The 17,603-nt window shown below is 45.2% G+C and overlaps 2 protein-coding genes across 2 annotated transcripts; both read right to left on the minus strand.

Annotated features, from left to right (window-relative positions):
• Positions 1 to 1,721: 1,721 nt before the first annotated feature.
• tmem74b (transmembrane protein 74B) lies at positions 1,722 to 5,228 on the minus strand. The gene is made up of 4 exons (XM_062411049.1): positions 5,114 to 5,228; positions 3,750 to 3,812; positions 3,331 to 3,618; positions 1,722 to 2,553 (listed from the first exon to the last, which is right to left on the minus strand). Exons 3-4 carry the CDS (start codon positions 3,577 to 3,579, stop codon positions 1,936 to 1,938), a joined length of 867 nt encoding a protein of 288 aa, XP_062267033.1. The 5' UTR covers positions 3,580 to 3,618; positions 3,750 to 3,812; positions 5,114 to 5,228; the 3' UTR covers positions 1,722 to 1,935.
• A 466-nt stretch (positions 5,229 to 5,694) lies between these two features.
• On the minus strand, positions 5,695 to 16,690 carry rbl1 (retinoblastoma-like 1 (p107)). The gene is made up of 22 exons (XM_062409676.1): positions 16,334 to 16,690; positions 14,535 to 14,668; positions 13,855 to 14,058; positions 13,581 to 13,645; positions 13,111 to 13,239; positions 12,481 to 12,644; positions 12,240 to 12,304; positions 11,956 to 12,130; positions 11,688 to 11,854; positions 11,447 to 11,559; positions 10,979 to 11,082; positions 10,749 to 10,886; positions 10,443 to 10,607; positions 10,181 to 10,331; positions 9,325 to 9,552; positions 8,967 to 9,157; positions 8,584 to 8,760; positions 8,320 to 8,391; positions 8,005 to 8,095; positions 7,575 to 7,723; positions 7,310 to 7,474; positions 5,695 to 7,195 (listed from the first exon to the last, which is right to left on the minus strand). The coding sequence occupies exons 1-22, from the start codon at positions 16,487 to 16,489 to the stop codon at positions 6,998 to 7,000; spliced, it is 3,201 nt and encodes a 1,066-aa protein (XP_062265660.1). The 5' UTR covers positions 16,490 to 16,690; the 3' UTR covers positions 5,695 to 6,997.
• Between the last annotated feature and the right edge of the window lie 913 nt (positions 16,691 to 17,603).

The raw sequence follows: 17,603 nt of genomic DNA on the forward strand, positions 1-17,603 counted from the left end.
AGACTTTACAGTGTGTGTCTACTCATTAAGGCTTCTTGTATCCTCACATGACATAAATAACAACTGTTTACATATAATACAAACAAGTACAAGGTTCAGTGGAAACCAGCTTCTTCTCCATGTTAATGGCTGAGCATCACTCAGATAGAGACAAAGACACACAACACCTAAATGAAGCCACTGCTATTTTTCTTTCCATTGTCTGGACCTCAATTATGTTTTTATGGACTTTTCAGATTCATTTCAGCTTTCAACAGTTTTGAGTGACGCAGGATGAGACACGAGAAATGAGACGTGATCGTTTGGAGATTTTTTCGCTTGTGTGTGATTCACGACCTTCAGTGAAAGTGTTAAATAACTGAGGAGCCCACGTTCACACCTTCTCGTCAGTGATTTCATCTCTGTCTCTTCTTCAATAACTCTGTTTAACGCACTTATCCTCCTCCAGAGATATTATTACCTTCGTCTCATTTCCACTGTTAGAAAAACAAAATTGATTTGCGTCAAAATCTGTTGTTTGGTTAAAAAAATTATGAACAAAATACAGACGAGGAGGAAAGAGGTCGCCGGGAAGAGCTCTCCTGGTGCCTTCTGGGTAAAGTACGTCCCCCTGTCCACAGAGACTCATTTCACTTCGCTTGTCGGCTCCTCCCACGTGTCTCTGCATCCATATTTAAAAAAACATGTTTGAATTGTTGGTGAATTGAACTGCTGCTGCTCCTCAGGCATTTTCAGAGGTAAACAAAATACAGGAGGTTAAAGCTGCATTAAGCAATTTTCACCCCAAAGAGGCACAAAAATAACAAAACAGAAACTTTCCAACATTCTTGTTACATTTGTAAACGTTAAGACTTGTTCAGTGTGTTGCAATAAATTTAGAGATTTAGCAGAGTTGCCAGTATTTGTATTTTCTAGATTTTTCACTTATTTATCAATTTGTTCGTCTTCAGGTATCTGGGTTGTAAGGGAGAGGAGCAATGTTCGGAAACAAATTGAGAAAATTCCATTTTAATTTAGATTTACAAGAAAAGTTTTTTTTTGTTATTTTCACGGAAAATTTGAGATCAATCTAATACGATAAAAGTTATTTGTTGTATATCAGGAATGAAGTCATAATGAAAAAATTATAGAACTAATAATATCACATGAAGAAAGTTAATGAATCCAAACCTCGATGTGAACAATCCTTGGTTCTTTTCCAATTCACTGAGTCACTCAATGAATCCGAAACGTTGCTTAATGCAGATTTAAACTGAATAAACTTTAAAATGATTATTGTTTGTTTATCTCTGATGCGGGTCATGAGTGTAAATGTCACAGGGGAGTGAAATATTGTTTGTTTAAATGCTGCCTCCGTGTATTTGCAGGCCAGTGAGCACCACAGCTTCACTTTTACTTTATAAAGTAATGAAACAACATCTGCTGTCCAGCGACTGACGTTGATTTCCAGTGATTTTGACAGCAGCATCACAAAGCTCATATTTAACCTCTGTGTGAATCTTGTGATCAGGATTGAAAACATGTTTAGATCTGAGTATGGACCTCCAGACTCTCAGTGAGGTGCTGATCTAACTTTCTGTGTTCGCCCGACCACCAGGTTCAGTCGATGTGCTTGTTCCTGTGAACCTCCAAACATACAAGGGTTTCTGAAGCAGCTCTAATCTGTGATGCTCAACCAGGCTGTGATCCAGGCTTACCGCTCATCGTCTGTGGGGTCCCTCGTTATACTTCCCTTATGCGATCGGTGAGATTAAATAACCCATTAACTCGGTTTACCTTCATCCCAGAGTGCCGGGTTGAAGCCGGGCTGCTGCAGCCCAAAGTCTTGTGCTGGGGACGAGCTTCTCTCAGCACAAATGGGGGATCTGCACCATTTTGCATCCCCGTGTTGCAGCTGAGCGCTCACCCGGAGGAAGGCAGCACGGTAACACACAGCTAGTTGAGTCCGTGTGCAGCAGCTGAGGAAGAAGAAGAGGAAGAAGCATCCGGAGGGTTTCTGCTGGGTTCAGATCTGGAGTCCCGGCTCGCCCCCGGTTGAATGTTATTCCGAGTCTCTGCGGGCTCCACCAGAAACTCCTCCCCTCCGTCCCCGCCCTCTCCGGCCTCTCCTGTCGCCAGCTGCTTCATCCTCAGGTTGATGGAGCCGTAAGTCCTCTTGGGTCGAACGAACGCTGCCCGACGTCGGTACATCTCGCCGCGGCATATGGACACCATGAGGAGCACGGACAGGAACATCCCCCCCAGGGTCAGCAGGCCCAGGCCCGCGATGATGCACTTGTCCAGGTGGGAGCCCAGCTGGGCGTAGTACATCTCCAGCTTCTCCATCTGCCGGGCCGACACCGAGTCCGGGTCCACTTTGGCCTCTCTGGGGATGGTGTAGGCGATGACCACCAGGACGATCCCGCTCACCAGGAACACCAGGGCGAAGACGAAGCCGTAATCCGCCGAGTGGTCGTCGGCCGGGTTTATCTCGGTGAAGCCCTGTCCTCCGTCCTCCCCCCCTCCTCCTCCTCCTTCCTCCTCATCGTACGACTGAGGGCAGAGCTCCTGATGCTGAGAGGAGGGAAGGAAGGAAGGAAGGAAGGAAGGAAGGAAGGAAGGAAGGAAGGAAGGAAGGAAGGAAGGATGGAAGGATGGAAGGAAGGATGGAAGGATGGAAGGAAGGAAGGAAGGAAGGAAGGAAGGATGGAAGGAAGGAAGGAAGGAAGGAAGGAAGGAAGGAAGGAAGGAAGGATGGAAGGAAGGAAGGAAGGATGGAAGGAAGGAAGGAAGGATGGAAGGAAGGAAGGAAGGAAGGAAGGAAGGAAGGAAGGAAGGAAGGAAGGAAGGAAGGAAGGAAGGAAGGAAGTAAGGAGAACCTCATTTGTATATAACAGCCACGTTTTATCAGTGAGTAAAAGGCGTTATTAAATATTTCAGTCCCAATGAGATAAACCAAAGATTCAAGTTGATTATCAAACAAATCGTTTTTTAACTTCATGCTCGACAAACATCTTCCATTTTAAAACTTCTAAAATGGTAACGAGGTCCCGTCAACCAATCATGAGTCAGTGTGAGATGTCGATCATGAAGTTTCGCACCATTAACACATCATAAAATAACTAATTAAAACCATTTAGACCAGTAACATCGAGACTTAAACATGAATCAGTTTGATAAAAGTTGACTTTTTAGTTTGGTCCATGTCCCATCTGTGAACATGGAGGAGGCAGGGATCATGGCATGTACGACAGCCAGCCACCAGGGGGCGATAGACTTTGGCTTCACTATTGGGGGAGCAGTCACCTCGTCCATCTTTATTTAACCTCCGTAGAAAGACACCAAACTGACCTTGCTGTTGCCTGAAGTTGAAGGTGGGCAGCTCACCACCTCCTCCTCCACCTCCTCCTCCTGCTGGTGGTGGTGCTGGTGGTGGTTTTGCTCCTCGTCCTGCTGGAAGGAGCCGTTCTCGAAGCCTCGGGCGGAGCTGCCCACTGCGCCCGCTGTCCAGGGCGCCGTGTCCCGCGATGGAGACACGCCTCTCCGGCCTCCTCCGCCCCGCAGCTCCCGGAGCTCTACGGCGTTGAAAGAGGATTCCATCGAGATGTGTTCGATGAGCTCATCTCTTCACCAAACTCTCTGTGACATCACCGAGAAGAAAGATCATACTGAGTTAATGACAAGGGACAGGAACACATTTAAGAACTGTTTAAAAAAAAAAAGATTCTGACCATTTCACAGACAAATCCCCTGAACCACTGACACCTCACCTTGGTCGTCACCGTTTTCCATTCCTCTTCTGGTCTCATCACAGTCGCCCCTGCAGCTTCTGTCTGTTGAGGCCAATGCAGAGTTAGAATCTGATCTTGAATCTGAAACAAATCCACTTCTGGTCTGTAACGACACCAGAGCTGGATCACAAACCCCAGAACTTCCCCCAAGTCCCCAAAGTTCCAAACTTCACTGTGTACCAGCAGCAGTGAGTCCTAATTTTAATTATCACAATATTTTAAGAGCAACCTACCTTCAGGTTGTTTGATTATGTATCGTTAAATACAACTGGTCTGGGACAAAAGAATAATATTCTACCATCAGGGTTTAATTTCCATTAAAGTCGGAAAATGTTTTTCTGACGGATGAATCATTTAGAGTTTAACACAACCCTGAAGAATGAAATTTGTGCTGGGGCCCCCTGGGTAGTTAATCCGGCCCTGTACACTCCCCAATACACGCACACACAGACAGACACACAATATTCTAATATAACACAATTGAGAGGATAAACTCCACCCAGAGTCTGGAGGGTTAACACCTCCTGGGTGTGAACCTCGTCCATGCGCTTCAAACTCACAGGATTCCACCAACAGTCACAATCTGTAGAATCGACACAACAACACTATAATAACAACAACACTATCATACGTCCTCCTCCTCACACCGGTACCCTGCCCTCATCCTTTCATCAGCCTGGGGACACGTTTCCTTTTGCATTTCTCCAGTGGAAACGCTCCAGGTTTCAGTGGCTCTGCCGCTGGAGAAGCTCCGGGAGGAAGTCGCACTGACACAGGCACCGTCCACCATCACATCCCGGGAGCGAGGTGTCCTTTCAACCCGGTGATGTCACCACCACCAGCACCAGCACCATCACCAGCACCATCACCAGCACCATGACCTTGTGATGCGCCAAAGTGCCCAAACCTGGAGCGCCATATCCCCGCGTGTGTGTGTGTCTGTGTGTGTGTGTGTGTGTGTGTGTGTGTGTGTGAGCGTGTGAGAGATATTATCAGGATATGCCTGAGGAAGATAAGCACAACACCGACTCACACGTCCCTCTTATCCCGACCTGACGGCTGATAACGCGGACTGGGAGCAGAGCTCGAGTCGGTATCACCGGGTGATCGAGCAGGAGCAAATAATCCCACACAGATTTCCCCGGGAGAGGTGGATGCATGGGGGGGGGGGGGTTCGAATGGAGGGATTGAGGCGTGGAGGGATGGAGGTTAACACCGGGGATGGCCTCGGTATCCAGGCCGACAGGCTCCATCCGGAATTAACACGGATCATCTGCGGGGTTTTCACCGACAGGCCGCGGAGGGTGATGCGTTAAAGTGACCGCGGAGACGGCGGGTGTTACCTGGAGCTGGAGCCGGGAGCAGGCGCGAGGCAGGCGGGAGGCAGGCGACCGTGGACACCGTCGCATCCGGAGAGGAGGAGGATGCTTGAGGAGGAGAGAGGAGGAGGGAGGGAGATGGGGGGGGGGGAGAGAGAGATAGAGAGCGCGGTGGTAAAACTGACCATGCGCGACAGATAAACACAAGAATGAATACACACAAACAAGTATACGCAAATAAATAAATAAAAATATCAATTAACACACAAATAAACAACTTAATGAAAACAATCATAAATTCATAAAGATATAAACGTGACTTTAAATGAAGATGGAGTCTGAACCGCCCCCTGGAGGTTGGATACAGGATAGGTCATACAAATAATGTCTAAGGATGGAGGACATGACGGCTCCCACAAGTGAAGCCAAAGCAGCTTAGTCGCCCCCTGGTGGCCGGCTGCAGTGTAGTGAACTATGTATGTGCCTGTTTCTGTGGCAGCTCCTGACTCCCCCCCCCCCCCCCCCCCCCCCCCCCGGATTCAGTTTAGATCCGTTCACGGTTTCCAGTCCAGCAGGAGGAAGGCGAAAGGAGACGAAGAAGACAATTGAATTAACACAGCTCAGTTTTATTGTACAAAAATTTTACAGTTTGTAGAAAATACAAACGTCTTTGAAAAGACTCAAAGAAAACACCAGCGTGACACAGACCCGGGTCCCGATGACCAATCCTCTTCCATCTGAGCAGAAAACCCTCTTTTAATTTACATTTTACAAACAGACGTTATATTTTAGCTAAAACTCTTTGTTGCTTTGAGCAGAGCAGCTACACAGGTGTTCATGTTACAAGTTGCAGAGACTGACTAGCAACAGCAGTGCTGTTTCATCAATGAATTCAATAAAATGTTAAATTAAATTTGAGTGTAGATACTACACAGTGCGCTTGAACAACGCTGCTTCAGTCCAGCACTCTCGTTTGTCAGCATTCAACCTGTTACTATATTCAACCCACAGAATAATACAACAATTCATAACCATAAAACTAGTAAAAGAATTAAAACGTTCCCTCTGCATTGAAATCTCCACCAACAGTAGAGACGTCAGCAGATAATGTAGGAAAAACTTATTCTGACTGGAAACTGTACAATAAAGCTTGATTTGTCTTGTTAAAGGAAACTATTTACATTAGTTAAAGATTCTAATCGTCTTCCACATCTGTCTGAGCCCTAAAAATTCATCTGTGAATAAAAACTAAAACAGTTTGTGCTTTTTTTGACATTTAGGAAACTTTCACAACGTCCAGACTTTTCAGTTCAGCCTGAACCTTTTGGGGATAGTTTGGACTTTTGGACCAATCACAGGAAGTCGAGACAGCTAATTATTGTGTAACCAAATCTAACCAGATTAAATGAAACTATGGAACACACACATGAAGCTTGTTCAGACTCTCAGGAGAGAAAACATGAAATAGCAAATGTTTTTACTAAAACGTTGAGTTGTCACAATTTCTCTAAAAATATCTTCATTGGATATTGGACTTTTTTTTTAGGCTTACACATCAGAGTTGTGTATGTAAGAAAATATGATATTGTTAAAATGAAGTTGGTTGTGTTTTCATCTTTCAAGAACTAATTTCAGCTAAATCACATGTTTCGGTTCTTTTCTCTAATCGTCATCATGATGGAGCTCAAATATCCCGTTGTAGATATCATTATATCTCTGGTGTCCAAGCCCAAGATTCAGAGGTCGTGAAGCGGAGTTCAAATTCTCTTTTGATAAAACCAAGTGGTTTGAATGTTGAAGAGGCGCCCTGACCCTCAGGTCGTCATATTTACACGTACAGGTCAAAGATGAACAAGCGTCTGTTATTAGAAGGAGGAGTGACGCGCTCGTTCTTCAGGTTTCTATCCGTCAGCGACTCTGCCGCTCGGACACCACGTCCTGCAGCCGCTTCAGCAGCACGTCCGGGCTGCTGCCGTTCTCCGGACACGCCCTCTTGCTGGGGGAGTCGCACACCTCTGATGACATCATCACGTCCCCTTCCATGGTGAAGGCGCGCTTCCTGCTCACACAGCCCTGTCTGATCATCCGGTTGATGTCTGACAGCTCCTGGAGGGGGGGTTCAGAGATTCACAGTTACATTACCACGATTACTTTACATCACTGAACCGATGAATCAGTTACCAGGAGAGTTTCAGACCCTGTTCCTCCGAGTGTTCGTACCTTGGACGGGCTGCTGTTGATCCGGTACGTGAAGGAGTTGGGCGTGAGGCACCCTGCGGAGTTCTTGTGGGGCGACACATACAGCGAGTGTCTCTGAGAGATCCGCCGAGGAGAGAGCGGCTGAGCCCGAACCATCGGGAACGGAGAGAGAGGAGGAGCGTCCGCCTGGAGGGGAGAACACAGGTCAGGTCGTTTTCTTCATTTCACCTCCACCACGGTGTAACTCAGAGGAATCTCGTTATCTCACGGCGTGCGAGCACCATACCCGGTTGTCATGGGTGGCGTATCGCAGAGCGAAGCTTTTCATCTTCAGGACAAACACAGTGTTGTAAAATTGAATGAGGTCACCACGTTCCTCCTCGCCTGATTGGCCGGAGTCTGCCTCCCCTGACACCGGATTGGTTTTCTCGGCAGCTGAAGAAACAAACAGATCAATAACTGTAAATAATTCATTTAACAAAAGGGTCAAATATTTGTGCACTCCGGTTTTTCTAGAGGTCAGGATTAGTAAACTTGAGTTATAATGTTGATCAAGTAAAACATTTTGAAGATCGATTGATTTCAGTCTATGAAACATCAAAAAATGTGTCATCATGTTGTGTTCTGCCTTCAAGAGAAACCACAGGATCTTCAACAAACACGTGTGTGTGTGTGTGTCCGTGTGTGTGTGTCCGTGTGTGTGTGTGTGATCGTACATTCGCCACCAGAAACAGGATCCACCTCCATGTTCTCGTCAGCTACCTGCTCCCTGGGTTCTCTGTGTCGCAGTAACACACTGCGGTACACCTGCACGCACAAACACACACATTGCAACCTTTCACAATAAAAATAACAAACCTACTATTACAACAGTCACACATTTTGCAATAACATGTTTTTAAATGAGGTTGGTTTATTGAAGACATCCATTAATAAAAATAGCTTCAGAAGAATTATCTCTTATTAAATTATTTTTTTATTGTAGTATCATAAGTCTGTTTTGATTGTGTTTGTGTGTGTGTGTCTCTTACGTGGCTGCTGGCCTGAGGTTGGCTGCGGTAACACTTCATGATGTCCTGGAAGGTGTGAGTCTCTTTGGTGATCTTTGGTGAAGAGAAGAAGGAACCACACAGTTACCATGATGCTGAGTTTCTGTCAAACATCAAATCTCAGGGGTCACACATCGACTGTCAAGATGAGGTCATCGGTGAGGTCGTCCTGATTCTGGTTCAGAGCCGCTCCCAGAAACACTTCCTCCCAAAAACCTCAGCTGACATATTTCTTAATATTCTCACTTTGGAAATGATGTAGACGCTACAGAGCAGCAGCTGGTCGAGGTGTCGGTCCCTCATCAGGTCGCTGCAGTGAACCAGAGCGTGTTCGAAACACGTCCAGATTTTCCCCCGCAGCTCAGAGGAGATGTCCAGCCTCGCGCACAGGTCCCTCAGACGGACGCTGGCCAGGTGATACGCCTGAGACAGAGACAGAGGACGAGCTGGTGAGGACACTGAAACATCCTCGAGACATGATCACTGGTAGACAGTAGAAACCAATATGGAGTATAGGAGCAGATGTTTTAGAAAGTTCCTGATACCAATTCATATAAGAACACATTTGGCAGATGTGTTTGTTTGATGTTTGATGGATGTTGGATCTGTGTCTGTCCTCCAGCTCCTACCTTCCTGAAGAACAGAGCGAGCGACCCGGTGCGTCGTGGTCGTCCACTTCCTGCCTGGGGGTCAGAGGTCGTGGGTAACGGGGCGGTGATTCTGCTCGGGGAGGCGGTGAGCAGGAACCGAGCAGTGACGGTGCCAGAGGAGTCGCACGGCTGAACCGGGATCAGCCTGATGGTGCACTCATTATTCAAACCTGCAGATTTTAACAGAGAGGTTTAGTTCGCGGTTTTCATCTTTAACAAATTAATCTGATGGTCCTCGGTGAAATGGCACAAACCCTCAAACTGAAGATGCCATTTGTCTGTTTGCATGTGTATTTTTGTGTTGAATTATTAAACTGTGTGTGCATGTGTCATCTACCTTGCAGTGGGAGACTGAGGAGAGTGGTGGGCGTCACCTGGCCTCCGATCTTCAGGGTGCCACTTGAGCCGAACGTTAACCTTTTGGCCGGAGACGACATCGGGCTCAAGCCGGGATTCAGCCCCGAGGCCAGGGTCGGGGGGTCGTCGCCGAAGAGCCGGCGCTTGGCGCTGCCGGCTGCAGGAGAGCTGTACCGGTCGTGGACCGACAGAGGAGAGGGAGGCACGTCTGGTGGAAGGAAGCAAGCGACGCCATTTACAAGATTATTAAACAACCAACATTAAAACAGGCAAAAAGGAAAAACCATGACGTGACCCCTGATTATTTTAAAGTGTAACGTAGAACGACAAAATGGAAGGTGGATGTAAATCATATTGTTGATTCTTAATATTGATTTTTTTACGAATTGGAATCGTTCTTTTTAGGTTCTTTTTAAAATGACTTAACAGTCCAGTTTGTAAGATTTAGGTGAAAGGGTCTGTTGAAAGAAATTTTATATAAAATAATCCTAGTGATGTTTTCACGAGTGTCTTTCATCTAAATTATATAAATTGTTGTTTTATTTACCCTGAAATGGGCCTTTATATTGAAATACTTTATATTTACATCCGGGGAGGGGGGGGGGGGTCCTCTCTATGGAGGCCGCCATGTTTCTATTAGTGACCCAGACTGGACAAACTAACACCCTTTTATGAAAACTGAAGCTACCACAGGTTCTCTTTCAGTTTTGGAAGGTGAGGCTGAGGTGAGGGGTGTTCAGCTGCAACGTGCAACTTCACCACTAGATGTCACTAATTTCTACAAACTGCAACGTCAACATTTTAATGATATTGACAAATATAAACACAACACCCACCTTTGCGGATGCTGCCCAGGCCCGATCTGAACTCCCTGATGCGTGGGTGGATGATGGGAGAGAGGGCGACCAGTGGCAGGTGGGACTGAGCTCCAATGGTGGATCCAGAACCTAAACCAGAACCCGTGTCGAGGCTGGAGGAAAAATTCACCTGGAGGGAGAGAGAGGGAAGAGTCAATGAAAAACAGAAAGAAAGAGGAGAAGCTTGATCCAGGAAACATCCGGGTGTGTAGATGTGTGTAAGTGTGTGTGTCCTGCTGACCTCCTCCACTGTGGGGACCTTGCTCCCAGCAGCCTGCAGGGCGCTCCACAGGGCCGAGTCCGCGGTCCATGCTCTGCTCTCCAGAACCTGCTCCTCAATGGAGTTCAGATGTTTCACCATGTCTCTGGACAGACCTTCCTCGGAGCGGATAAACACCTCGATCACCTGCACACACACAGACACACACACACAGTTGTATTTGGGGTGTTTCACAGCCACTGAGAGTCAAATAATTGATGGTTTCATGGATCTAAGGCAGTTTTTCTTCAGGAGGCAAGAACAGAGGCATAAAAATGAGTTTGTCACCTTAAAGAAGTAGAACGGGGCCAGCTTGAGGACGCTGATGATCCATGGGAAGGTTCTGTGGGAGCTGTAGGAGAACAACACCACCTCCAGACAACAGCCCATCAGGGAGCAGTGGAAGATATCCTGCTCCAACAGCACCTGGCAACACACAGATTTATATTCATTTAAACATCAATTTGATATCATGATTATTAAAATACACAATAACACACACTGTGGCTGCCACTTACACTCATGTCTTTGCCTTGCAGCCGTTTGGTTTCCGGAACCATGACGTTCTCCAAAATCTTGTAGTAGAGGATCTCAGCCAGCTTCAGGCGGTTCTCTGCAAAGTCTGAAACGGAAAATGAGTAAGAAGTCAGAAAGAAAAGGAAAGGTAAGTTAATGTTTGATTTTACGAGAACGATGCTCCTGGGGTTTCCCTAAAGCCAAACACATTTGAAACAGTGTTAAAAAAAACATTCATTCCCAGGTGTTAAAGAAAAGAGAAACTTCAGATATCATTCCATTCTACACGTGAGCTGAAGAGTCACTTTATCAGGGACACCTCACTACACTGCATCATGAGGAAGGTGGGCTACATCACAGAAACTGTATGGTTTACTGTGACTGTTCACCTGCTCCAACAACACCTATAAAACCATTTAACTGAAACATTGCAGCCGTCATGAAGGAGGATGAACCGCAGTGTGTTTTACCTATATGAGATCCAGGTGTGTCCTCCGAGTCTCTGGTGTAATGTTCTTTGAAGGCGTGTCCCAGCGTCTTCACTCTGGACAGTATGGAAGCTGTGGGATCTCTGGAGCACGACCTTTAACACAAGCACAGAACTCACTGTTAGTACACGTGGTTATGATGTCGTGTCTGTTAATGTTCAACTTCTTTGTTTTAATCTGTACAAACAACTGTTTCCCAGTTTTCTACTAGACTTCTACTGACTTGAATATCTGCATCAGATGTTCGCTGGGCGCCGTCCTCAGCCCGGCCACCATGCTCTGCAGCCGGCTGACGCTCTGCGTGGCCGAGGACACGGGAGTGACGAGCAGGTCCTTCTCCTTCAGGTAAACACGTCCAGTCAGAGGGGTGGAGGGGGCGAGGGAGCCGGACTGCAGAGAGACAAAGAGGATTATAATCCATGGGTTCCTGTGTAACATCTGGATGTGCTCAAAGGGTTCTGTTGTGTACTGAACATCAGGATTGTGTTTACCTTCTCCACATGCTGCTGCAGCTGCTTCTGATTGGTCGTTTGGCTGGCGGACGGCTCCTGAACGATCTTCCTCGGGGTTCCGATTTCCTCATCGGCATCGGCTCCGAGAAACACTCGCTCATCGAAGTCTCCCACCGTCAGCACGTACTCCTCATACTCTTTATTTATGGCTTTACTGAGGGAAACACAGAGTTAGATACTTCTAGCTAAAGGAAGGTTTACGCTAACATGCTTCTAACCATGTTCAAAACTATTCAACTCATATTAGCAGCGTTGTCGCTCACTTGTTATCAATGAAGTTCTGAGGATCCATCAGTTCTGTTAAAAGCTCTGCGTTCCCTCTGAGGATCTGATGAAGGAAAAGAGATTCAGACAAACACGAGTTTACAACAAGAAATGGACTCAAAGCTGAATGTGTGTTTTAAAAAGTACAACTGATATCTGGGTTGGAGTCAAATGATCCTGAAGAGGGGGAATAAGATGTCTCTGGAAAGAAAGAGAGAATACAGGTTGGGGTGTTTGTACCCGTTTCTGCAGCAGTTTCTGAATGTAGGGTTTGAAGTAGTGCTGTTTGATGCCCTTGGCCTCCACCACCAGTCCGTCGTGCAGCTCACACAACCTCTCCAACACACACGGAGGAGGCTCGTCCCCTGAAACGTGACCGTCAGCTCGGTAGAGAGCAGGAAGACCTGAACACCAAAACAAAACTTAACACACATGCTAGACTTCCATGGACTAGATTAAGCCCTGAAGACAGAAATACCTCACAGCAGAACAAGGACACTTTCGGGATCTGTCTGATTGTTTCTATCAATTGAACTATTATTTGACTAAAGGAAACATAATTTGTGGTGACAGTTTTTTTCAGCTCTCATCTGACGCTACCACCACCAACATTGGGGACAGGGACATGTGATCATGTGACAGACAAGTTACAGGAACAATAGCAGATTAGAACAGGGGAAGTCAAACAGCTTGGACAACTTCAAAAACTGACAAGAGGATCCCCGCAATGTCAAGTTTCTGTGCAACATGTTTGGTAAATCTTAACAGTTTTTTGTCTTGCAACTACTAAAATACTGCATGTGAACAAATACTGTTGAAGTCTGGTTTTTCCTCCTCCCTCTCTCTCTCTCCACCTCTCCCTCTCTCTACCTCTGAACGTTGGGTTGATCAGGTCCTTCCTGTTGGCGCAGAGCAGAGCGTTTCCAAACACCAGGTCCAGACAGCAGAGCAGCAGGTGGTACGAGTTCACCAGGTCATCGCCGATCATCCGGAAGTTACCTTCACACACACAATATACACGTAGTATATTATAGTACTATAGAAGTAGGGGTGGAATAATGTCAAACAACCGCTGGTTTCAGATTCTAAATGATTAGTGCTTGGCGCTTGTCTTTGCATTTATAAGAGGATGAATATTGAATAAAATACATCTCCCTCGGCTGTGTTGATCAACGAAGAAAATAACTGTAGATTTAACTAAAATAAACCTATAATCCTTTTTAATAATTGAAGATGTAAAAAGGGGTCGACTAAGTCCAAACTGAAAATCTGCAGCAGAGACAAAACTTATTCAAACAGGATTCACAGAGCAGCTGTGAACACGTGTGTGTTTCTTTTACCTTTAGTGTAGACGAACAACGTCCAGCAGAACTTGAACACATCACTGATGTGACACGGCAGCCGCCTGCAGAGCCGGAGGGAGAACACACACTCCGTTATACCAAGATGGTGAACTTTGTGTGTCTGTGTGTGAGTCTCTTGATAAGAGGTTATTACTGAAACAACGACTAAATGTGAATTAAAACATTACACTCGTGTTTCCAGCTTTAGACAAATATAAGCATAAACATGTGTCTGTGTGTGTCTGTGTGTGTGTGTGTGTCTCTCTCGTGCCTGTGTTTCCTGCTGCGTGGCTGGCGCGGTGGCTCGGCTCCCTGTGGGTTCTGAAACATGTCCATGAAGATGGGCTCAAACTTGCGGAAGATCACGGTGGAAACCTCAAAGTTGCGCTCCAGCTGCTCCATGCGCAGCCGGAAGCTCTGCGTGAGGTTGGACATGTCGGCCCACTTCCTCATCTTAGAGAAGAACTGGATCAGACTGGAAGACGCGCAGGGGAACGTTCAAATAACGTGAAATTACTATTAGACCAATGTGAAGTATAAGAAAGACATTCAAATAAACAGCTTCAAGATCACAATATATTTACAAAGTTGATGTTTGGGAATGAATAGATTGAATAGGAATGAGAAAATAAAGAAAACTAAGTATAATATATTATAATAATAATATCCACACAATGTGTGAAGAAGGAGAGAAATCGAAGGAGCTCTTTAACAGGTCACGAGCTCTCGGACGATTTGGATTATTTTACAGCACAGTCGACAATTAGGGGCCAAATCTGACCCATCAACAGCTGACTAGTTTGATATAATCCTTAATAAATCCCCCATGGAGACAGTGTTGGAGCAGTGCACGGTGTTCAAATCAAGTGTAAGGAAGTTACGAGATGAATAACTTAATAATTGACATAACAATGTGCTTCGTCAGCTTTCACAGAGTAAACAGTGACCGACCTGAGTTTGGAGGAGCGAAGGATCCTGGTGAGAGAGACACAGTTTCCCTCCATCAGCCCTTTACCCACCGTGGGAGTAGATCCCTTCCTGCAGGCTGCGTACAGGGAACAGGCCAACCAGTGCACCACGTCTCCCTGCAGGGACAAAACCAGACATCACATCCTGCGGAGATGCCGACTGACACACCACGAGCTGCAGGCAACACACAATGTGTGTTAGGTCCGGTTGAATATGTGGATGTTTGTTTATAATAAGGCTTCAGCGAGTCGTCATTCTGCAGAGTCTGACTGTCGGAGCCACTTGATGTAATAACAAGTGTACAAATTAAAATCTTTAATAAAACTGCAGAACTTCAGCAAATCAGACGCAGTTTTCTATATCAATAAGTCAGCAACAGAAAACTTAACAAATTAATGGTGAAAAGTGAATCGTTTCACATCGTTTCACACACATTTCACATTACCAGTTTGGTACATGTGAGAACTTGTCTTCTTTTTTTTTTTACATCATAAATGAAAATAGTTGTTTATTGTGATTTGATTCATGATAAGTCACTTTGGGCTCCGACATCGTAAACAAACACTATTCATTTAATTAAGAGAGTGATGTGGTGAACAGCTCAATTCCATCTCAACTAGAAAGATGATTTAAGTATTGTTGCCTTCTTAAAATAAACATTTAATTATCATACAATACACGTTATATATTATCTCATCTGAGCTCATCAGTACTTTGACTTCTCACCTAAAGCCGTGATAAGAGATTCTTACAGAAGACGTTGTTGTCTTTCTGTCACATGGTTTCTAGAATGAGGTTTCAGTTTATCAATCAATTAAGAACGCAATGACGCAATAATTACTAAAGTATAAATGTCCTCGATAACAATATATCAAAAGTCAATTCATATTGATGTATTCACAATGTGATGAGCTACGATACAGAATTGATGAACCTTGTCGACCTTAATTGAAACTTTAAAGAAATAAAAATGTGATATTCACCCTGATAATTATAAATTTAGATTATTAGGGATTTTGACCAAGTCGTCCAGTCCTGATCAACCAGTGTTGGATGTAAACAGAGGCTGTTGAGGCCCTTTAACTCAGTGTGTGTCTGTAGTGATGTGAACTGTGTGTGTGTCTGTAGTGAAGTGAACTGCGTGCGTGTGTCTGTCTGTACTGAAGTGAACTGTATGTGTGTGTCTGTAGTAAAGTGAACTGTGTGTCTGTAGTTAAGTGAACTGTGTGTGTGTCTGTAGTAAAGTGAACTGTGTGTCTGTAGTTAAGTGAACTGTGTGTGTGTGTGTGTGTGTCTCTGTGGTGAAGTGAACTGTGTGTATGTCTGTAGTGATGTTTGTTTGTTTGTGTGTGTGTGTGTCTGTAGTGATGTTTGTGTGTGTCAACTGTGTGTCGCTGTAATGAAGTGTACTGTGTATGTGTCTGTAGTGAGGGGAACTGTCTGTGTTTGTTGTGAAGTGAATTGTGTGTCTGTCTGTAGTGAAGTCAACTGCGTGTGTCGCTGTAGGGAAGTGATCGTTGTGTGTGTCTGTAGTGAAGTGAACTGTGTGTGTCTCTATAGTGAAGTGAACTGTGTGTGTCTCTATAGTGAAGTGGACTGTGTTTGTCTGTAGTGAAGTGATCTGTGTGTGTCTGTGGCGAAGTGAACCGTGTGTGTGTCTGTGGTGAAGTGAACCGTGTGTGTGTCTGTGGTGAAGTGTGTGTCGCTGTAGTGAGCAGAGGACTCTGTGAAGTTCTACAGAGCAGCTGATGAGACGTGTGTTATTTCCGGTGACCTCTGACCTCCAGGGTGTATGTGTCCCAGATGGCAGTGAAGTTGTCCATGGCGGCGGCCGCGGTCTGCTCGTCCATGTTCAGCTCCTGACACAGGACCTCCAGGCTCCTCCGGATCGAGCGCTCCTCCATCCTGCCCGACTCCGACGCCTCTTCGCCCCGCATGGGTCCGGGGAACGTGCGGGATCAGTTTGGACCGAGTTTCTAAAAGTGGAATCCGCCCTTGGGAGTTTAAATCCTGGAAAACACGGCGCCGCGTCAACCCCCAGCTTCCTGTTTCTGCACGGCCGCAGCACTTCCGCTCTGCGGACCCACAATGCAACGCGTTGGCGCGAAAAGTGCAACGCAGCGACCAATCAGAGGCGAGGGGAGGGGGGGCGAAGGAGCCGTTACTAAGCAACCGCCCGTGTCGCTGTTATCAGTCAGTTAAAAAGTAAATTTTATGTAAAATCATTTAGGGAAATAAATAATAATTTTATTATATGAACTGATTAATATCTCATATTGTTTCTATGTGTCTGATAAGAAGTGTATTTTATATTCGTTAAAGGTTTGATATTTTATTCTCATATATATATTTTAAGCTCAAATTGAATTTGAGTAGTTTTGTGTTTTTATATTTATTTGATTTAGTTCTCACGACAAAATAAAAGTCCAAGCAGAAGGGCTTGTGTTCACAGCCCTCTCAACTGTTTATGGTAAATTACAATCATTTTAACAAGTTTTAGAATTTGTATATTTAGACTAAAATGTACAACAAATACTTATTAGTGGTTTGAAATGTGCAGTACTGACAACATAGATGACGTTTATCTGAGCCACACCAGCTTTACTACAGTTTGAGCTGCAGAGTTATTGTTGTTGTTGTTGTTGTTGTTGTTGTTGTTGTTGTTGTTGTTGTTGTTGTCCCCACCGGATGAACCATACAGACTCCTGCTCTCTCTTGCAAATACTTTGGTTGAATTTTTGTCAGAAGCAGAATTGGACTTATGGACGTCCTTCAGCTGTAGGATTGTTTTACTGTAATATTTCTGTGGGAAAATATCATTTACATTTTTAAAAGATCTTTCAAATGGAGGTAAAAACCAAACCAACTACAGTCTGGGTAGTTGAGGTAGGCTGCTGAGCTAGCTTTAGCCAAAGCTAATTTATAAAGGGAATAGCAGATAAACTATTATATCAGTTATAGTACTATACTATAAACAGTTCTGTGTTAAATACATATTTAACACAGAACTGTTTTTCTTGGCCCACACCAGAGGATTCTGAACATCTGCAC

This window comes from Platichthys flesus, chromosome 2, assembly GCF_949316205.1.
Source record: "Platichthys flesus chromosome 2, fPlaFle2.1, whole genome shotgun sequence".
NCBI classification, from domain to species: Eukaryota; Metazoa; Chordata; class Actinopteri; order Pleuronectiformes; family Pleuronectidae; genus Platichthys; species Platichthys flesus.